The 22715-nt window shown below is 44.4% G+C and overlaps 2 protein-coding genes and 1 pseudogene across 2 annotated transcripts; 1 reads left to right on the top strand and 2 right to left on the bottom strand.

Annotated features, from left to right (window-relative positions):
- The first annotated feature begins 579 nt into the window (after positions 1–579).
- On the top strand, positions 580–2032 carry LOC125535185 (DIBOA-glucoside dioxygenase BX6-like). Its single transcript, XM_048698230.2, has one exon. The coding sequence runs from the start codon at positions 682–684 to the stop codon at positions 1774–1776; it is 1095 nt and encodes a 364-aa protein (XP_048554187.1). The 5' UTR covers positions 580–681; the 3' UTR covers positions 1777–2032.
- Positions 2033–11077: 9045 nt separating this feature from the next.
- Positions 11078–12896, bottom strand: LOC147983047 (uncharacterized). Its single transcript, XM_087539420.1, has 4 exons — positions 12572–12896; positions 12392–12484; positions 12156–12260; positions 11078–11452 (listed from the first exon to the last, which is right to left on the bottom strand). Exons 1-4 carry the CDS (start codon positions 12770–12772, stop codon positions 11078–11080), a joined length of 774 nt encoding a protein of 257 aa, XP_087395546.1. The 5' UTR covers positions 12773–12896.
- An 828-nt stretch (positions 12897–13724) lies between these two features.
- On the bottom strand, positions 13725–15340 carry LOC147983046 (uncharacterized; annotated as a pseudogene).
- Positions 15341–22715: the final 7375 nt, after the last annotated feature.

Below are 22715 nucleotides of genomic sequence, written 5' to 3'. Positions count from 1 at the left end.
AAACGATCTGCGACACAATACTGACTACGGTGATTTTTCTATGGTAAAAACTCCCTACTACTCATCAACTCTTTAATCTCAAGAACCAACTGCCCATAAGCTGACTTCATCAGGCAGGGGCCTATGGTTGGCAGTCGTTTCATTTTCGTGGCATGTAATGTTTTTGCCCCAAGTTGATACTATGCAAGGCTATATTTGTAAAAGAAACTCATGCACATGCCGTACAGGTCATCAGTTATTAATCTATGCCTTCACGAAATGAATAAAGCGCCGTAGGATTAAAAAAAAAGTTATTAATCTATGCGATATAAAAAACCAAAATCATAAATAAGTATTTGAAAATATAAATCTATACATTGGTGTTTTGTGTCATGTATATATTGCATAAATATAGTGCTAGTATAGTAAAATCTTGTCTTATACTAGTGCATATATAAGCAAACAAATGCGCACTATGTTTCAGGCTATTATTTCTTGACATTCTCTAGCTTTTGCATGCACAGAATCAAACATTTAGTGGCCGGTGACGCGGCAGCAGAATGCATCAAAAGAATATATATGTGCGGCCCCTACACGTTCACTCGATAAAGAGAGAGCCACGACTCCACTTGTGGCTCGCACAAACTGAAGAATCCAAAGAGCACGAAGCAGTAGCACCGCAGCACCGCAGCACCGCCGTCCATGGCCTCCGCCGACCACCTCCGCACCCTCGACCTCAAGGCGTTCGACGAGACGAGGGCGGGCGTCAAAGGCCTCGCCGACGCGGGCGTCACCGCCGTCCCGTCCATCTTCCACCACCCGCCAGAGTCCCTCCCGGACGCCGCGCCTCAGCCCCATCGCTTCACCGTCCCGGTCATCGACCTGTCCGCCGCGGTCACCACACGAGCCGCGGCGGTCGCGCAGGTGAGGGAGGCCGCGGAGACGGTGGGCTTCTTCCAGGTGGTGGGCCACGGCGTGCCGGAGGCGGCCACGGCGGCGATGCTCGCGGCGGCGCGCGGCTTCTTCGAGGAGCCCGTGGAGGCCAAGGCGCCCTACTACACCCGCGACCTCGGCCGGCGCGTCCGGTACCAGAGCAACCTCAACCTGTTCAAGTCCCGGGCGGCCAACTGGCGCGACACGCTCTTCATGGAGCTGCCGGCGGCGCCGGAGGAGATGCCGGCGGCGTGCAGGAGCGTGGCGCCGGAGTACGCGCGGCTGCTGCAGCAGGGGCTGGGCCGCACGCTGCTGGGTCTGCTGTCGGAGGCGCTGGGCCTCCGCCCCGGCCACCTCGAGGAGGAGCACGGGTGCCTGGAGGGCGTCAGCCTGGCATGCCACTACTACCCGGCCTGCCCGGAGCCGCACCTCACCCTCGGCACGCCGCGGCACTCCGACGCCGACTTCCTCACCGTGCTCCTCCAGGACGCCGTCGGCGGCCTCCAGATTCTCGTCGACCTCGAGGACGAGGACGGCGCAGAACGGAAGCAGCCGGCGTGGGTGGACGTGCCGCCGGTGGCGGGGGCGCTGGTGGTGAACGTGGGGGACTTCCTGCAGATCATGTCCAACGGCAGGTTCAAGAGCGTGGAGCACCGCGTGGTGGCCAACGCCGTCGGGCCGCGGGTCTCGGTGGCGTGCTTCTTCCGGACGGACCGCACCGCCGCGTCGACGACGGTAATAGAGCCGATCGTCGTCACCGACGGCGACGGCGGCGCGCGGTACAGCAGCACGACCGCGGAGGAGGTGGTCCAGCGGCACTACAAGGTGTCCTCTGCACTCCAGCAGCAGCACTTCAGGCTCTGAATCTCATCATCGGTCGAAGCCCCCAAAATGTACTATTTTTTTTACGAGTGCCAAATTGCCAATCACCCAGTTGCCGAGTGCTTCTAAAAAAATAGCAAAACAAATCAGAACTTTGGGATCAATATGCTTAACACAGCCTCGTTTCCAAGTGATGGCTCAGAAAGAGGAGAGCAAATGTAATAAGCATCAATTGGAGTTCTAAAAATCCAAATGGCGACCCATCACTTTCGGTCTATATATGCTACTCCCACAGTGACACCGCCTTTCGGCAAAAGTTGAGCAGCCCGCATTAGTTTACCCTGTATGATGAACAACTAGCTGTTACTTAAATGTACAGGAGATATTCCCAAGTTGATAACCTGTGCGGAGGGGAGCTTATTGAATAAAACCGAAAGCAACAATGTACTTAGCACAAAGAGCATCATTTTTTTTTTCTTCAAAACGGAAGCAAAAAAGAATTGCCTCGTCGATTAATTAAGAAGAAAAAAACTGCCCAATTAATTTATGGAAAACCGGGCTAAAACCGACAAGGAGCACCATTTGATCAAAGTGCATCTTCAAAAGATAATGGATCGACTGTTTGTCCTTGTTGAGGTACAATCATGATGTTCATGTGCTTCGTTTCGGATGTCCAACCTTGATCGAGGCTCGCATTGTAGAAGTGCAGGCCGGTGAATCATCTTCAACATAACACCGAGGGAAGATTCTAACTCCATAAAGAATCAAACCAACAAAAATGACATGACATGTACACTCATCACATCCGAATTATCAAACCCGTGACTAATGTAGTGCTATCTCTTGTAAGTTTTTTACTTGGGAATGCAGTTTTCAAATTTGGGGCATACATGAAGAGTTTTTGTAGGTCGGTGTGACCCAATTTGAAATTACCTCTAGCGACAGGAAGGTTTATTGAAGATTACTGGCCCATGCTAGCACATTTTGGATCGCCAATAGTGACGTGAAGATATAGATCACGGTCATATTTGGGGATTGCCACAAGCAACATGAAGAATAATCGTAGAATTATGAATTGTCAGATGCTACATCAGTTCTAACTTCAGTTCACTTGAGCAAGGAGTAACCAAATTGGAGTTGGCATGGTAAACTTTTGTCGCATTGAAGAACATTAAATAAAATTTGTGAATTGTCCCCCGTGACATGAATAATTTAAAAAAATCTTGTAGTGTATCATGATTGGTAACATGCTATCTCATTAGTAAGTTCAGTTTACTTTAGGACGGAGTTGTCAAACTCGGATCACCAAGAGAAAATATTGTGGCATAGAAGAATGTTGATCAAATCTGATATAGCCTCTAGCAACATGAAGAAGACTTTTTGTATTGACCAAGCAGGGGGTGTATATTTAAAAATTTCTCCTACGTATTCAAACCATGAAAGGAGTGAGTAAATAATGTTTTTATTATTTTTATCTTTCACTATAACTTCATGTGGAAAAGATAGAATCTTAGAGTTTTTAATCACATCAGATGACCATGGTAATTTATAATATTACAAAACATGCATACTCTTGCTTCATATGAAATGCTCGATCCTGAAATATGAAGATGACAAATAATATTGTGCATAAGAAAACACATATGACACAATGTCACAAAAAAATAAGGTAAAAAACAATAAGCTTAGTCCACTAATACTTAGGAAAATCTCAAAATACAGAACAATAGAAAAATCTTTAGCATATGATATACTCCCTCCGTCCCATAATATATATAAGAGCGTTTTTTAGGGTTAAAGCATAGCTTTATTACGGAAACAAGTTAGGCATTTCGCCCAATACAACTGTGGCCACGGAAGGCGGTACACTATCAAAAATGATCTTATATTATACTCCCTCCGTAAACTAATATAAGAGCATTTAGAATACTAAAATAGTGATCCAAACACTCTTATATTAGTTTACAGAGGGAGTAGAACGGAGGGAGTATTTAGAATTACTTGGTAAAAATATTAGTTGACATATAAACTAGTATAGTACATTTTTTTGGAAGGAATGCAGTAGGAGAAGCCCCTACAACGATTTTTGTTTTAGAAAGAATAAGAACCCAAATTCTCATCCACGAGAACTTGAACATTGGTGGTTGGGCCGTACATCCACTTCACTAACCAAGTGAACTAGGCTCACTTTCTTAGCGTCGTACAATTCAAAGAGCACGAATCTAACAACCGATGCATATTTGTAGTCCACCTATATAGCACCATTCATATTGGTAGATATATTTAGAAAAATCAACGGATATAATAAAATCTAGTATCAAGAAATATTATAAATTAAGACTTCAAATGTTATATTCGCATTAGCATTAATTCTCTGGCGTGTGGTTGATTTTCTTCTAAAACTTAAAACAACAACAACAATTACAATATAATTATTAATATTAGAAGAAAATATAATCCAATATAAAATTGTACACATTTATTTCATCAGTTTTGCTAAAGCACATCTAGATGTGCCATAAGTATTGGACATCTAAGTCCTATGTTATTGATTTTACGCGGAGATTCGTGTGGGCATTTTCTTTTTTCTTTTCCTTTTATGTTTGAGTGAGTTATTTAGATGGATGTGCCCCAGTCACTTTATTTCATATATGAAACTCTGTTGTAAAACATAAAGACCATTAAAAGATGTTGCCCGCATTGCAAGGGCCAGCTTGCTAGTTTAGTGAAAAGCACAACTTGCATATTTCCACCTAGTTGCACTTTTCTATAAAGTGAACTGAAGAAAAAAAAAATCTTCAATCTTGATCCGTTGGGATTTAGCAAACTTGTTTTTTTTTTCAAACGAAGGATGTCTATATACTTGACCGATAAATAAGAAATTCTAGGTACATGCAACACCTATCTGTCAAATTCTCTATTGCCTCGAAAAAATATCCATTTTCTCATCAAAAGGCACTAATGAGTACCAAGTGCAAGGCTCCGACTCCGCGGACGTGCCATGTCCATCCGTCCTGAGCATACACGACATCACCTTGTCACGGACGTCGGGGCCGAAGATGTGATCGGGGACGTCGTTGTACACCGTCACCTCGACGTCGAGCTCCAGCGCCGCCGACCCTCGCCGCTCCTCCGCCATGCGCTGGCGCAGCCCCCTCGAGAGCCCCACCCCCTTGCCTTGTGCCATCACCGCCACGTCTCTGCCGGGGCGCTCACCGGTGCAGTCGTGCGGCTCCACGCGCCCCCAGCTGAGCGCGACGTCGGCGTAGGACACGACAACATCGGCGCGGTCGGCACACGTCTTGTTGATGCGGATCGTGAGGTTGAACGCCGGCGAGACGACGCGGGCCGGGCGGGCCGCGTCGATGCCGTCTTAGCTGGCGAGGTGCACGGTGAAGGAGGGGATGTTGGCATACACCATGGCCTCGTAGAAGTGGCGACCGAGCCATATCGCCGCCACAACAAGGCAGAGCACCGAGTAGCAGATGATTTGCCTGCGCAGTTCCTTGCGATGTCCCGCGGGTGATGGTGGTGCCGCCTCGCCCAAGAACGGCGGCGCCTCCTCGTCGGAGATTGCATGGTAGGGTTCTTCTAGGTCGACGCCGCCCTGACCCATCCTTTCTAAGATCTCCCAGCAGTCCCAAATCGAACGAATGACTAGCTCGTGAGTTCGTTGAAAACTTGGCCCGGTTCCGTTAAGAGTTACAGTACTATTTCTACTGACAAATGTATCTCATACGCCGAGACAATATCGGATCGCTAGTCCGTTGGGTATACCTTCCCTTTGCCTTTGCATGCATTGCATGGTCACAAATGTGCTGGATGCATGCAGGTGCAGCCCATCCGTTGGTCAGCTACGTACCCATAAACATCGCTAATCAGTTGGTAAACCAGTTCATTTCTCCGGATTATTGCTCGCTCCATCGATTGATCGGTCTTGGCATCAGCCAAGCAAACCGTTGATCATCATCAATAGAGATCCATGGAGGAAGCGGGATTCCTGCAGAGAGGCATCCATGGTTCGTGTATGTCATTATGCTGCTCGCCGGATCGGCCGGGGTCAGCCAATTCTGCATGCTTTTCCTTACCCATACTAGTGCGCCGCTCTTCTCCGTGGCCGTCTCCGGCTTCGAGGGCCTCGACGCCCGGAGCGGCGACGCCAGCGCGCCGCCCACCTTCCACGTCCTGCTCCGCGTCGAGAACGACGACTTCCTCCCGCGGCACTGCTTCAAGGAGGGGAGCGCCGTGGTGGAACTGGACGGCGTGCCGCTCGCGCGCGCCGACCGCCTCGGCGGGTTCTGCGTCCCGGGACGGACCGCCGTGGACGTGCCGTTCGTGGCCACTGGCGGCGGGCTGGGGCTGCCAGACGCGGTGTACGAGCGCGTGCGCGGCGGCGGCGTGCCGTCGTTGGTGGTGCGGGTGAGGCTGGACGGGAACGCCGTGAAGACCACCTCGGATCTCGGCCGCTTGACTCCCATGCTGGTCAGGTGCACGGTGACGCTGGATGGCCTGCCATCGGCTGACTGCCGGCGGTTTCTCATGTTGGAACGAGGTATTAATAACTTCTAAACGACTAACGACCACTAGGCACTAGCAGACTAGCTGGTTATGCAGTGTAAGGTTGTGTGTATCTCGTGATGTCGAGGTCGATCGGGTGTAAACTCTTGCTGGTTATATAGTCTTGATGCAACATTAGGTGTTTACTAAACTTCCCTTTCTCAGATTCTTGCCATCAAATTTGCTCCCAATGCCCATGATGCAGAATCATCCATGGGTGCAATGGTGGTGTAGTTTTGTTTTACGTTTCTTCACTTGTCAACTGTTGATCTGTGGGGGCTTCACATATCGATGGGGCATAATTTTTGCCAATGCTCATATCTACCAGATTTCCAAGTTTATATGGACCATGGAGCAAATATAAACATCACAAACAAAAGCGACATCAACAACAAACACATGTACCAACAATAAATCATTAAAATTCCGACACAACATTATATCAGTAAATAAGTCACACACATTAACTAGGTACTTTATGATTAACCTTCTATTATTTGGGTATGTCTAGGGCACATCTAGATGTGCCCTAGTTATTGCACATCTAAGTGAGTGAATCAAGCATAAAGAGGAAAAAAAATAAAAAAATATGCACACGAATCTCGACGTAAGATTAATGATATAAGACTTAGATGTGCAATACTTATCGCACATCTAGATGTGCTTTAGCAAAACTACTATTATTTATGTGAGCTTGACATTTAACCACCAAGTGAACATTGTGAGGAACAACAAATTAGTTATTAATGTCAAATCCATTTTTATTGCATAATGTGTACAACTATTCTCCAACATAGTGTTTTTCTCATAGAAAGCTTTATGCTTTTTTTTTTACATTATCCTAAGTAACCTTCATTCCTAAGATGAACACTGCCGGTGGTTATAGTAAGAAGTAGATTGGCTTATTTTAGGGCTGACAATAGGATGTGACTAAGTGAAGAAACCCTACCAGATAATATCTCATACGACGAGAGATAATATCGGATCGCTAATCCGTTGGGTGCATTGCATGGTCGCAAATGTCCTGGATGCATGCAGCCTAACCGTTAGTCAGCTACCCTACCAGTAAACATCGCAAATCGGTTAGTAAACCAGTTGTTCCCCTGGATTATTGCTCGCTCCATCTGTTGATCGATCTTGGCATCATCCAAGCCAACCGTTGATCATCGTCAATAGAGATCCATGGAGGAAGCGGGATTCCTGCAGAGGCATCCATGGCTCGTCTATGTCATTATGCTGCTCGCCGGATCGGCCGGGGTCGGCCAATTTTGCATGCTTTTCCTTACCCATCGGAGCGCCCCGCTCTTCTCCCTCGCCGTCTCCGGCTTCGAGGGCCTCGACGCCTGGAGCGGCGGCGCACCACCTTCCACGTCGTCCTCCGCATCGAGAACAACGACTTCCTCCCGCGGCACTGCTTCACGGAGGGGAACGCAATGGATGAAGAAGACCCGCCCTCGATTGCTCCTTCAATATATCTTTTGTTTTTGCAACCACGTTACTATGTTAATTTGGTAATTTGGAACCATGTACTCCCTTTGTAAAGAAATATAAGAGTGTTAGTTTATACCGGCAAGCCAATCTTTTAAGAGCTTTTCTTTCACCTTTGGCATTCTAACGACTAGTTGTTCTCCCTTGGTTTTGCTATCGTCTTTTTAACTCTTGCAGTGGTTTGTAATGTTATATGTATCATATGTTATGCTGAGATCGAGTGTTGTAAACTCTTGTTGGTTATATTGTCTTGATACAACATTAGGTGTTAATAAAAGTTTCACTTTTTAGATTCTTGCCATCAAATTGTGTTGGTGTGACGGGTGTTGCTGCGATGGTGGTGTGTGAAGGTTGCCATTGCACCAACACCGCGATTGACAAGTGAAGGTTGCGTTTGGTGCCTTCGGGAGAGGATGCAAGACTTCTTCAATTCAGATCGAGGGGATTTTCAATTGATGGAAGGGAAAGCTACATTGACGATTGCGGTGGTCGTAGAGGATTTGATGGTGTTGGATTCTACGCCGCGGCCGATCTGGTGAGTAATTTGGGAGAGAAAGGGGCAATTCCTAGTGCGTTCAACATCCTGGCGAAGGGGGGATTTCAAGACAGTTCCATTTCTTGTGCGAAATTAAAGCCAAGAGTTATCAGTTTTGATTTTGAGACAAAATTTGAGGATCGTGAGGCCTATTTCACTGGAGCGGGGCATGATTTTAGGTCTCAAATTTCAGTCAATGCTTCCAGTTGCTTCGCTGTTTGTCTGTTTCAGGGAAAATATGACAGGCTAGGACTCCCCTTCGGTTCAGGCTGGGAAGAACCAAGTTGATGAGGCTGTTGTGGCTAGTATTAGCAGTGGTATGGATGGGCTGTTGGTGGTGCCGCCTTTCTCACATGTCATGGTGAACAACGAGCCGATGGCACCAACTGACTTGTCATTGTTGATGAAAGGGAAGGGCGTTGTGGGGGTGGGGGTGGGTCTGAGTGGCCTGGTTCTGGCTTCGCTGAGGGCCTCCATTGGCTTCGCTGCCACAGCAACGACGCCCCCCTATGCTTTGTAGGAATAGCAAGGCCAATGTGCGCTCTCCGACAATGTTCAACGAGAAGCCGATCGTCATCGACATGGAGGTGGCTTTGTGGGCGGTGGCTGACAAGCTGGTGGTGGGTCGGGTACTCTCACCATACCCGGCTGATCCCCAGGCCGTCGTCAACAAGCTAAAAGGGACATGGAGGGTGCGCGGCGAGGCGGTGGCCCAGCGAGTCAAAAGTGAAGTTGGGCGGTTCGTCGTCACCTTCTCGGAGGAGGGTGATCGGCATCATGTACTTCAAGATGGACCGTGGCACTAGAGGAATGATTATGTCCTGCTCGTGGCATTTGATGGAAGTGGTGATCCCGTGGATGTTCCCCTGGATTCTTTCGGAATTGGGGTGCAAATCCATGGGTTGTCGGTTCCGATCAAGACCGTGGAAATGGAATGGACCCTAGGCGACAAGCTCGGCACTGTCATTGTGGTGTCACACAAGAACAAGAAGATCACCGATGAGTACATTCGCGTCCGCGTCGAGCATCAGGTGGACGAGCCAGTGAGGAAGTTCATCGACACAACCGACGTTGAGGGCACTAACAAGATATACTTTCCTTTTAAATATCAAAAGTTGCCTAATTTTTGTTCGCGCTGTGGCGTCGTGGGGCACACTACAGCCAAGTTCTTGTTGGGTAACGTAGTAATTTCAAAAAATTTCCTACGCACATGCAAGATCATGGTGATGCATAGCAACGAGAGGGGAGAGTGTGATCTACGTACCCTTGTAGATCGACAACGGAAGCGTTTAGCACAACGTGGTTGATGTAGTCGTACGTCTTCACGGCCCGACCGATCAAGCACCGAAACTACAGCACCTCCGAGTTCTAGCACATGTTCAGCTCGATGACGAACCCCGGACTCCGATCCAGCAAAGTGTCGGGGAAGAGTTTCGTCAGCACGACGGCGTGGTGACGATCTTGATGTACTACCGTCGCAGGGCTTCGCCTAAGCACCGCTACAATATTATCGAGGACTATGGTGGAAGGGGGCACCGCACACGGTTAAGAATATGATCACGTGGATCAACTTGTGTCTCTAGGGGTGTCCCTTGCCTCCGTATATAAAGGATCAAAGGGGGGGTGCGGCCGGCCAGGAGAGGGCGCGCCAGGAGGAGTCCTACTCCCTCCGGGAGTAGGATTCCCCCCCTTTCCTAGTTGGAATAGGATTCGGGAGGGGGGAAAGAAGAGAGAGAGAAGGAATGGGGGGCGCCGCCCCCCTCTCCTTGTCCTATTCGGACTAGGGGGGGAGGGGCGCGCGGCCTAGCCCTGGCCACCTCTCCTTTCTTCCACTAAGGCCCACTAAGGCCCATATACCTCCCGGCACTACAAGAAAGTCGTTAATCTGTGACAGTCAGTGTCTGTCACAGACATGGAAAAAACTGTCAAGGATGACCAGGCGTGACGGTCCAAAAATCCGTCATGTATATCGCGTCATAATTTGCCCACCCGCCCATCCTTGACGAATTTTTGTTTCTGTCATGAATTATGACGGTCTGTCACCGTCACCGATCTGACCCCGGCCCGCCCAAGGCCCGGTCCTCTGTGACGGACTATTCCGTCACAGATTTACATGACGTGTAGAAAGACAAGTCCCATGTGGCATCTCCCGCGATCTGACGTGGCACCAGCGTGGAGATGACGTGGCGCCATCGTGGAGCTGACGTGGCACAGTGTAAGCCGATGGCATTCGGCCCAGTGTGGTCTGGCCCATTTATTTTAGTACAGCCAGGCCTATGGGTCCATTTTACCGTAGCTGGTTGGCCCGTTCATTTTGGTCCATAATCATTTACACTCTCGTTGGCCCATTTCCATGTGTTCAATATGCACATCAGCCCATTAAAATTATGCGGCACTTGTGTTTTTTTTAGCCAGAAAGTGTGTTTCGAGGCTCACTTTATTCGGCCCATTAGTGTTTACTGTACCCAACCTAGCCCTTCTTTGTTTCTACACAAAATGGGTTTCCAAGCTTAAGAGCTTACAACTCCAGATCCATCACAAATACATAAAAGAAGAACAACATCACAAAGCAAAGTAACATTGAGCTTACATCTCCAAATCCACCAACAATGGAGCAGCAAAATGCAACCAGTTTGCATCCAACAGTGTGTAGTTTGCACAACAAAATCATTACAAAATAAGAAGGTAGGTTCTAGCAGTATATCGCATTCAGATAGCTTGCATGCATCAAGTAGAGACGACGGCTGATCTTGGACAAACAACTTACCCTTGAGCCGATCTTGCTTGCAACTGACTTAGCAAAAAGTCCAGTTTTGCATCCATCTCAGCTTGATTCTTCCTGTTCTCCTCATCTCTCTTCATGTGCTCCTCGTCTTGCCTGGTCCTTGCTTCTTCGGACTCCTTCAACTGCTTGGTCAAGGTGTCAACAAGTGCCCGAAGCTCGACATTGCCCCTCTTTGCCAACTCTGCTTGACAGTTGCTATCGCCAGATCTCGCATGGACATGCTGGATCCCCACATGCTGAAGAAACCTTGGCTTCTTAGTGTGCTTAGCAAGCACTTCAGCTACAGCCTCGGTCGCGGAGTTCGATTCCTGTCCATCTTCTGTAGGCTGAGAGGCCTTGTTTTCCATCTCGGTCTAGCAATGCAAGCAACAAACATGGTTATAAGACGGCTTAAGCCCAAGTAGAGAAGACAACATCAGCAAGCTTACATGCATCGTCTTTGTAAGGAAAGCTATCATGCATCCTTTACAACTAGACACTTGTGATAACAGTCAGATTAATCTTTTTTCTGTGCGGAGGTGATTCAAATTATTCATATATACTATCATCTACAACAAAGTGGACTATTTCCTGATTTAACCAGAAGTGAGTAATGTTTAAATCAAATTATTTCTGGAGGTCAGTCTATAATATATATATATATATATATATATATACACACACACACTAAAAATGTAAGACACTGAGGATGGCCAAAACTACAATATATAAAGCCAAATAATAGACTAAAAAAATTCTGTAATTTTAGGTGGCTGATTGGTCACATGTCAAAGTGATTATGCGCATTTATTAAAGACATTTCATCTAGCCATATACTAAATCAAAACTGATGTTTTTCAATCGCTTCAAAACTTATCAGTTGTATGAAAATAAAAAAGGGTACAATCATACAGGACAGGCTATTACAAGATAGTTAAGTGAACATGTTAACATTTTCAATTAAGATATACTGACATTTGATTATCAGTTTCAATCTGGTGGAGTAACTCAAACAATATTAGTTCTAGTAAGCAAAAAGGTAAAATTATGGTTGGTAGTCTTTTGAAGCTGACTTACAATTGCAGCTTGGACAACACCGGTGTAGCTTTTCTTTTTCTTGCTGTAGTGGCACTCCTTGAACAAATCCAATGCAGTGGGTTCTTTATCTTTGTATTTGTCTCCCTGGAAACAACCAATATGAAGGCAAGGGAGCATCATACACAGTTACTACATGGACGCAACAGTTTACATGAACCTATGGTCAAGAATATTTCTCATGACAATGCACATCTAGAGCCACATGTTTGACTTACCAGATTATCACAGTGCACAGGGTAGCTGCGCGAGCCAGTGGTTTGGTGAAACTTAACTTGAGCTCGATTATTTTTGTTAGTTTCACATATCCCCTACATCAAGAGACCAAATACATGTAAGGCACAATTTCTTGATTAGCATGTAGAAGGCGAGAGATTGGTCTCGAGGAAGAAACATACCATCTTTTTGGGATCCTTCCAGCTTTCCACTAGCTCATTCCACTGCTCATCAGTCATCGAGGGGACAGGAGACGTTCTCGTCACCAAATGGAGTGGGTGAGGGTCAAAATACTCTTTCTTGAGCCTGTATCGTTGTTGGCGAGTCGCACGTTTCAGCATTTCAGTACAAGCCTTCCTAACTGGCACAGCATCAACGTCCATCTGAAACTTGTTCTAGCCCAATGAAAAAACATGTGTAAGTATCATGATTGCACATAATTGACACAATAGGAAAAATTGACAGGTTGATAGCAATTTGAGGGAGAAAGGCTTGGACTTTGTACTTACACCAACTTTTCCTACAAAGTTCCTGAAGATCCCATCTCGGACATGTCCATCTGGGTCCTTGTAATCCTTCCAGCGCTTAAACACGGGCATATGGTGTCTAACTGTGACGTTGCATTCAGTTGCGAAGTTTGCAGCAAGAAGAGGTGCCTCCGGCCTTAACTTCCCTTCTGGAATGACAAGCGGCAGTTTGCCCTGCCGACGTCGAGTGATCCTCTCCAGACCTTTTCCCAAATTGGGGCCCCTTTCCCTTGGCTCCTCATAGGATTGTGGACCTGAAAAGAAGGTAAAATCAATAATGGATACAATTAAACCGCAATTACATGTATAGAAGTGTACTAATAAATGGAGAACATCGTTTCAAAATGAGTAACTATAACAAGAGTTTTGCTGCACAGTTCTCTGAAAAACTTGCCTAACTCAACTATTGCTTGATATATATCACTGTCCAAAAATCCTCTCATGCCGGCAGGTAAGATTCTCTGCAGAAGAATGTGACAATCATGTGTTTTCAGGCCTTGTACCTTGGTTCCATCAGCACTTGTGCATCTTGAGATGTTGGAAGCAAACCCATCTGGAAACTTTAACTCTCGTAAAAATTGACAAAATGCAACCACTTGTTCTTTGGACAAGGTATATTGGGCCCGAGGCATCACATATGAGTCTCCCTCCTTCCTCAATTGCAACTTCTCTTTAATATTCAAATCTTTGAGATCAATCCTAGCATTAAGTGTGTCCTTTGTCTTACCCTCCAGATTCAGAATTGTCCCAATGAGGTTTTCACAAATGTTTTTCTCAATATGCATGACATCAAGATTGTGTCTCAGCTTCAACTTTGCCCAATACTTCAAATCCCACAAACAAACCCTCCGGCCCCAAATTGGCACATGATCCTTCTTGTTGCCCAAGTCAGAATGCTTCCTTTTCCTACTTTCTTGTTGTATCCCAGGTCTAACCTTCTCCAATTCTGCCTGCAACTCTTTCTCAGAGAATTTACCTGGCTCATCATTGCTTTCATGAAGACCAACAAATTCATTGTTTCTCCGCAAACGATGACCCCTTGGAAGGAAACGATAGTGACCAATATATCCAATTTTACTCCTTAGGCTGTAAGAAAGAGGGTGTTTGTCACAATGAATACATGCAAAATAGCCTCTTGTGGTACGCCCTGAAAGAGTGCTCAGAGCTGGGTAATCGTGAATGCACCATAGAACTGCAGCATGAAGATCAAACATTTTTCCACTAAGAGCATCATATGTACGCACACCCTCCCAGAGCTCAAGTAATTCTTCTACAAGTGGTTGTAGAAATACATCGAAGTGCTTGCCAGGTGATTTGGGACCTGGAATCAGCAGAGCCATCATAAAATTTGACTGATCCATGCATGCCCAAGGTGGAAGGTTGTATGGTATAACAAATACAGGCCACATACTATAGGTTGTGTTAAAATTTCCAAAAGGATTGAACCCATCAGTGGCAATGCCAAGCCTAAAGTTTCTGGCATCTTTTGCAAATTCTGGAAATTTTTCATCAAAATCTTTTCACGCGTCACCGTCTTTTGGATGACTCAGTTCCTTCTCATTGGGCTGCCTCTTTAGCTCATGCCATTCTGCTTCTTCTGCACCTTTTTTGGAAAGAAACATCCTCTTTAGCCTAGGCACCAATGGAAAATGCCTCAACACTTTCTGTGGAATCTTCTTTCTAGCAGGGTCTTTCCACCTTGACAGTCCACAAACTGGGCAGTTGTCATGATTGGCATATTGCTTTCTGAACAGAGCAATTATTGAAGCACACATGTATAGACTCATACCCAAGGCCTAATTCCTTTAGAAGATTCTTTGCTTCCTTATACGATTTTGGGAGCGTATTGGGTTCAGGGAATGCTTCAGCTAATAGCTTCAAAATTTCAGTAAATGCACTATTCGGGATCCTATGGTATGACTTCAAGTGAAGAAGCTTTACCACAAAGGAGAACCTTGAAAACTTGGTACAACCGTGATAAAGCTGCCGTTTTGCCTCCTTCATCACATTCTTCAAAAAAGACTCATTCTCAGAAGGGTTTCCACCATTGGTAGCATCTTGATTTTCAGTTTCACTCTGAGCTTGTTCTACTGCTGTGCGTAGGTCTTCAAACATCTCTTCAAACCGGTCAGCGCCATTGTCTCCATCCTCGGTATCATGCACATCAACAGGACGTTCAATAACATCTACATCAAAGTCTTCTCCATGATATATCCAGCGAGTATACGTACTTTCCATGCCATACGTCAGTATGTGCGTGTTCGCAACAGTCTGATGCTGGTAGTGATGATTAAGGCATTTTCTACATGGGCAGAGTATTTTATCATCCTCGCTGAATTTCTCTTGAATGAAGTTCATAAATTCTTTGACACCTTCGATGTACTCACGGGAAAACAATGTACCATGAATCCAATGTCTATCCATCTACATTGCAGAAAAAGAACCAACTCAATCAAAGGTTTACCCCGGCCATCAAATTAACATGTACAGTATAGCAAACTAGAATATCTTCAGATTTAAAATTATACTGTTTCACACTATAGTGAACACAGTTCATCAAAAGATTTTTTTTCTTTTGCTGTGACAAAGGAACATACACCACTTGACAATATTTCACTGATTATTCGACATTAATGTACATTGTTCAAGTATCACATCCATGGTGTCATGAAAACAAGGAAAATGGAACTAAAATCCCAAATGCTAACTACACTGAGATAATATTTTCTGAATATGTATCTGGACATCCCCACTATCTCGTTAGTGCTGGACATAATACTAGGGACTCACCTGAGTGGTGGTAACCAAGAAGGCAGTCGTGGGAGCCGACACCAAGATTATGGGGTGACAACCCCACTGTCTCGTTATACACAAGGAAGTGCACCACCGCAGCCGAAGATCACGACGACAACCATCAGATGGCGGCAACAAGAGCTGATCTCTGGGCGCAGAAAACATACAAGATTAATTAATGGCCAAGTAATAACTATAACCCCAAAAAAGAAACCCATAAATTTATGTGTGAATTCTTGCATTTTGCATTCTTAATGGTAAGTATGATAAGAGCACACACAAAATCCGGCATTTGTTATGAAAATATTTTGCTTGCCCATAGTACAACGTTTCTGAAGAAGTCAACATGATAGTGTGCATGGAAGATTTTAGTATATTACAACATCATAAACAGAGGATGTGTAATAGTGCAAAAAAAAGTTCGATCAATTCTCGCTTAACCTATTGGTAAAATCTATTCTTAGCATCCTGCAGTAGGATGTAGCAACATCTCTACAGCCCCATCGACATCATTCAGTTTAGTGTGAATTTAAGTAAGCGTCTAACTTCAGCATATAAAATTGTACCCCAGTGTACTGAGCCACTGAACTAAATGGGCTTAGTTGTTAACTGTATGTGCCACTCCATCAGTGAGAAAATTCAGTTAACTGACTGGTATAGTTCTGAAATTCAATTATCTTAGTGATTTGTGGTTTGTTTTAAAACTGGGATGTCAACAGATAACTTAGCTGCTACTTAAGACATTAGGCTAATGGATCACTTAAATCTTTGTAATCGATCTTCACATACCTCACAGGATTTTAGCTAAAGCAGAGTGTTAACTTCTCAGCAGTTAGTTGCAGCCTTTAGGTAGAAATCTGATTGTTTACTTAAACATCTGCTGATGGTTACAACCCATCCCGTTGAAACGAAATCTTGCTCACCAAATTGAGCGAGGAACAACTGTACCCATGCCTCAATTTAGTATGTATTATAGTGAGCATCTAACTTCAGCATATAAACTTGCCAATGAAGTGTATTGAACAAATGAGCATGATTAGCATATAAACTTGCCATTGAAGTGTATTGAACAAAAGTGCATCCCAAATTTTGAAGGGGGGAATTGCAAATCACAATATTTAGTCAAAAAATTCTGAAGGAGAGAGATGATTTCTGTCGGAGACATACCACTCGCTCCTGGCTGGCGTTGATGTGGGGAAAGAACGGGGGAGTGTCCGGTGCAGCAAGTGCGGGCAGCGACTGGCTCGTCCGTGCGGCAATGGCGGGCGGCGGATGGATCATTGGCGCGGCAATGGCGGGTGGAGGCTGGCTCGTCGACGCAGCAAGGGTGCCCGGCGGCGAGGAGAGAGACTGAAGGGATCCTGAAGATGGCGCCGAGACGGACCACCCCGCCGGATCTGACTACCCTCGCCCGGGCAGTCGTCGGTGGCACTGACGGCGGCGGCGGCGGTGGCGGTCGATGGGATCTGGAGAATGTGAGAATCGGGGAAAAGGAAGTATCCACTGTTTTTTATGGGAAGCAACATAATGCAAAATACACTGTCATGTGGGGCATACAATGGCACCCACGTATCCTCACAGTTTTATTTTTAAAGCAAAACGTATGGTCTGACCGACATGTGGGCCAACGAATGGGCATGTACGCCACATCAGCAGGAGCACAATCCATGACGGTCTGGATGGTGTATATTAAAAAAATGCTAGGCCCGTCTAAGCCCACTTGGTCGATTCATGACAGTTTCTGTGACGGTAGCATGTGGTTCGTCATCAAGGGCCTGCTGTTTTCCGGCCCAACCACGGCTTACAAATAGGTGACTGTATTGGTGACGGGCCGAGGTAAACCGTCATAATCTGTGACGGATTCTAGGAATGTCAAAAAGAATCTGTCATGGATTAACAAGTTTCTTGTAGTGCGGGGGGGTTCCGGTAACCTCCCGGTACTCCGGTAAAATCCCGATTTCACCCGGAACACTTCCGATATCCAAATATAGGCTTCCAATATATCAATCTTTATGTCTCGACCATTTTGAGACTCCTCGTCATGTCCCTGATCCCATCCGGGACTCCGAACTCCTTCGGTACATCAAAACTCATAATATAACTGTCATCGAAACCTTAAGCGTGCGGACCCTACGGGTTCGAGAACAATGTAGACATGACCGAGACACCTCTCCGGTCAATAACCAATAGCGGAACCTGGATGCTCATATTGGCTCCTACATATTCTACGAAGATCTTTATCGGTCAGACCGCATAACAACATACGCTGTTCCCTTTGTCATCGGTATGTTACTTGCCCGAGATTCGATCGTCGGTATCTCAATACCTAGTTCAATCTCGTTACCGGCAAGTCTCTTTACTCGTTCCGTAATACATCATCTCACAACTAACTCATTAGTTGCAATGCTTGCAAGGCTTATGTGATGTGCATTACCGAGAGGGCCCAGAGATACCTCTTCGACAATCGGAGTGACAAATCCTAATCTCGAAATACGCCAACCCAACATGTACCTTTGGAGACACCTGTAGAGCACCTTTATAATCACCCAGTTACGTTGTGACGTTTGGTAGCACACAAAGTGTTCCTCCGGCAAACGGGAGTTGCATAATCTCATAGTTATAGGAACATGTATAAGTCATGAAGAAAGCAATAGCAACATACTAAACGATCGGGTGCTAAGCTAATGGAATGGGTTATGTCAATCACATCATTCTCCTAATGATGTGATCCCGTTAATCAAATAACAACTCTTTTGTTTATGGTTAGGAAACATAACCATCTTCGATTAACGAGCTAGTCAAGTAGAGGCATACTAGTGACACTCTGTTTATCTATGTATTCACACATGTATTATGTTTCCGGTTAATACAATTCTAGCATGAATAATAAAAATTTATCATGATATAAGGAAATAAATAATAACTTTATTATTGCCTCTAGGGTATATTTCCTTCAGTCTCCCACTTGCACTAGAGTCAATAATCTAGTTCACATCGCCATGTGATTCAACACTAAGAGTTCACATCACCATGTGATTAACACCCATAGTTCACATCGTCATGTGACCTATACCCAAAGGGTTTACTAGAGTCAATAATCTAGTTCACATCATTTATGTGATTAACACCCAAAGAGTACTAAGGTGTGATCATGTTTTGCTTGTGAGATAATTTTAGTCAACGGGTCTGTCACATACAGATCCGTAAGTATTTTGCGAATTCTTTGTCTACAATGCTCTGCACGGAGCTACTCTAGCTAATTGCTCCCACTTTCAATATGTATCTAGATCGAGACTTAGAGTCATCCAGATCTGTGTCAAAACTTGCATTGACGTAACTTTTTACGACGAACCTTTTGTCACCTCCATAATCAAGAAATATTTCCTTATTCCACTAAGGATAATTTTGACCAATGTCCAGTGATCTACTCTTAGGTCACTATTGTACTCCCTTGCTTAACACAGTGTAGGGTATACAATAGATCTGGTACACATCATGGCATACTTTATAGAACCTATGGCTGAGGCATGGGGAATGACTTTCATTCTCTTTCTATCTTCTGCCGTGGTCGGGCTTTGAGTCTTACTCAATTTCACACCTTGTAACACAGGCAAGAACCCTTTCTTTGCTTGATCCATTTTGAACTTCTTCAAAACTTTGTCAAGGTATGTGCTTTGTGAAAATCCAATTAAGCGTCTTGATCTATCTCTATAGATCTTTAATGCCTAATATGTAAGCAGCTTCACCGAGGTCTTTCATTGAAAAACTCTTATTCAAGTATCCCTTTATGCTATCCAGAAATTCTATATCATTTCCAATTAGTAATATGTCATCCACATATAATATCAGAAATGCTACAGAGCTCCCACTCACTTTCTTGTAAATACAGGCTTCTCCAAAAGTTTGTATAAAACCAAATGCTTTGATCACACTATCAAAGCGTTTATTCCAACTCCGAGAGGCTTGCACCAGTCCATAAATGGATCGCTGGAGCTTGCACACTTTGTTAGCTCCCTTTGGATCGACAAAACCTTCTGGTTGCATCATATACAACTCTTCTTCCAGAAATCCATTCAGGAATGCAGTTTTGACATCCATCTGCCAAATTTCATAATCATAAAATGCGGCAATTGCTAACATGATTCGGACAGACTTAAGCATCGCTACGGGTGAGAAGGTCTCATCGTAGTCAATCCCTTGAACTTGCCGAAAACCTTTTGCGACAAGTTGAGCTTTGTAGACAGTAATGTCAGCGTCCGTCTTCTTCTTGAAGATCCATTTATTCTCTATTGCTTGCCGATCATTGGGCAAGTCAACCAAAGTCCATACTTTGTTCTCATACATGGATCCCATCTCAGATTTCATGGCTTCAAGCCATTTTGTGGAATCTGGGCTCACCATCGCTTCTTCATAGTTCGTAGGTTCATCATGATCTAGTAGCATGACTTCCAGAACAGGATTACCGTACCACTCTGGTGCGGATCTCACTCTGGTTTACCTACGAGATTCGGTATTAACTTGATCTGAAGTTACATGATCATCATCATTAGTCTTCCTCACTAATTGGTGTAGTAGTCACAGGAACAGATTTCTTGTGATGAACTACTTTTCAATAAGGGAGAAGGTACAATTACCTTATCAAGTTCTACTTTCCTCCCACTCACTTCTTTCAAGAGAAACTCCTTCTCTAGAAAGGATCCATTCTTAGCAACGAATGTCTTGCCTTCGGATCTGTGATAGAAGGTGTACCCAATAGTCTCCTTTGGGTATCCTATGAAGACATATTTCTCCGATTTGGGTTTGAGCTTATCAGGATGAAACTTTTTCATATAAGCATCACAATCCCAAACTTTAAGAAACGACAACTTTGGTTTCTTGCCAAACCACAATTCAGATTGTGTGATCTCAACGGACTTAGATGGTGCCCTTTTAAACGTGAATGCAGCTGTCTTTAATGCATAACCCCAAAACGATAGTGGTAGATCGGTAAGAGACATCATAGATCGCACCATATCTAATAAAGTACGGTTATGATGTTCGGACACACCATTATGCTGTGGTGTTCCAGGTGGCGTGAGTAGTGAAACTATTTCACATTGTTTTAACTGAAGGCCAGACTCGTAACTCAAATATTTTACCTCTGCGATCATATCGTAGAAACTTTTATTTTCTTGTTACAATGATTCTCCACTTCACTCTGAAATTCTTTGAACTTTTCAAATATTTCAGACTTGTGTTTCATTAAGTAGATATACCCATATCTGCTCAAATCATCTGTGAAGGTCAGAAAATAATGATACCCGCCACGAGCCTTAACACTCATCGGATCTCATACATCAGTATGTATTATTTCCAATAAGTCAGTTGCTCGCTCCATAGTTCTGGAGAACGGCGTTTTAGTCATCTTGCCCATGAGGCATGGTTCGCAAGCATCAACTGATTCATAATCAAGTGATTCCAAAAACCCATCAGCATGGAGTTTCTTCACGCACTTTACACCAATATGACCTAAACGGCAGTGCCACAAATAAGTTGCACTATCATTATTAACTTTGCATCTTTTGGTTTCAATATTATGATTATGTGTATCACTACGATCGAGATCCAACGAACTATTTTCATTGGGTGTGTAACCATATAAGGTTTTATTCATGTAAACAGGACAACAATTTATTCTCTTACTTAAATGAATAACCGTATTACAATAAACATGATCAAATCATATTCATGCTCAACGCAAACACCAAATAACACTTATTCAGATTCAACACTAATCCCGAAAGTATAGGGAGTGTGCGATGATGATCATATCAATCTTGGAACCACTTCCAACACACATCATCACTTCACCTTAACTAGTCTCTGTTTATTCTGCAACTCCCGTTTCGAGTTACTAATCTTAGCAACTGAACTAGTATCAAATACTGAGGGGTTGCTATAAACACTAGTAAAGTACACATCAATAACATGTATATCAAATATACTTATGTTCACTTTGCCATCCTTCTTATCCGCCAATCACTTGGGGTAGTTCTGCTTCCAGTGACCAGTCCTTTTGCAGTAGAAGCACTTAGTCTCAGGCTTAGGACCAGACTTGGGCTTCTTCAGTTGAGCAGCAACTTGCTTGCTATTCTTCTTGAAGTTCCCCTTCTTCCCTCTGCCCTTTTCTTGAAACTAGTGGTCTTGTCTACCATCAACACTTGATGTTTTTCTCGATTTCTACCTTCGTCAATTTCCGCATTATGAAGAGCTTGGGAATCGTTTCTGTTATCCCTTGCATATCATAGTTCATCACGAAGTTCCACTAACTTGGTGATGGTGACTAGATAATTTTGTCAATCACTATCTTATCTGGAAGATTAACTCCCACTTGATTCAAGCGATTGTAGTACTCAGACAATCTGAGCACATGCTCACTAGTTGAGCGATTCTCCTCCATCTTTTAGCTATAGAACTTGTTGGAGACTTCATATCTCTCAACTCGGGTATTTGCTTGAAATATTAACTTCAACTCCTGGAACATCTCATATGCTCCATGACGTTCAAAACGTCTTTGAAGTCCCGATTCTAAGCCATTAAGCATGGTGCACTAAACTATCAAGTATTCATCATATTGAGCTAGCCAAATGTTCATAACGTCTGCATCTGCTCTTGCAATAGGTCCATCACCTAGCGGTGCATCAAGGACATAATTCTTCTATGCAGCAATGAGGATAAACCTCAGATCACGGATCCAATTCGCATCATTGCTACTAACATCTTTCAACACAATTTTCTCTAGGAACATATCAAAATAAACACAGGGAAGCAACAACGCGAGCTATTGATCTACAACATAATTTGCAAAATACTACCAGGACTAAGTTAATGATAAATTTAAGTTCAATTAATCATATTACTTAAGAACTCCCACTTAGATAGACATCCCTCTAATCCTCTAAGTGATTACGTGATCCAAATCAACTAAACCATGTCCGATCATCACGTGAGATGGAGTAGTTTCATT

The sequence above is a fragment of the Triticum urartu genome, chromosome 2A (assembly GCF_056163025.1).
Source record: "Triticum urartu cultivar PI428250 chromosome 2A, HENAU_Tu73, whole genome shotgun sequence".
NCBI lineage: Eukaryota > Viridiplantae > Streptophyta > Magnoliopsida > Poales > Poaceae > Triticum > Triticum urartu.
This window is presented reverse-complemented; position numbering and strand designations above follow the sequence as displayed.

Excerpts from the sequence above, each read along its gene's own strand:
- LOC125535185 (XM_048698230.2), top strand. The coding sequence starts at position 682 with ATGGCCTCCGCCGACCACCTCCGCACCCTCGACCTCAAGGCGTTCGAC.
- LOC147983047 (XM_087539420.1), bottom strand. The coding sequence starts at position 12,772 with ATGGACGTTGATGCTGTGCCAGTTAGGAAGGCTTGTACTGAAATGCTG. Across the intron at positions 12,261-12,391 it reads CTGTGCACTGTGATAATCTG|GGAGACAAATACAAAGATAA; the intron begins GTAAGTCAAACA and ends GGTTGTTTCCAG. Across the intron at positions 11,453-12,155 it reads GTGTTGTCCAAGCTGCAATT|ACCGAGATGGAAAACAAGGC; the intron begins GTAAGTCAGCTT and ends TTGCATTGCTAG.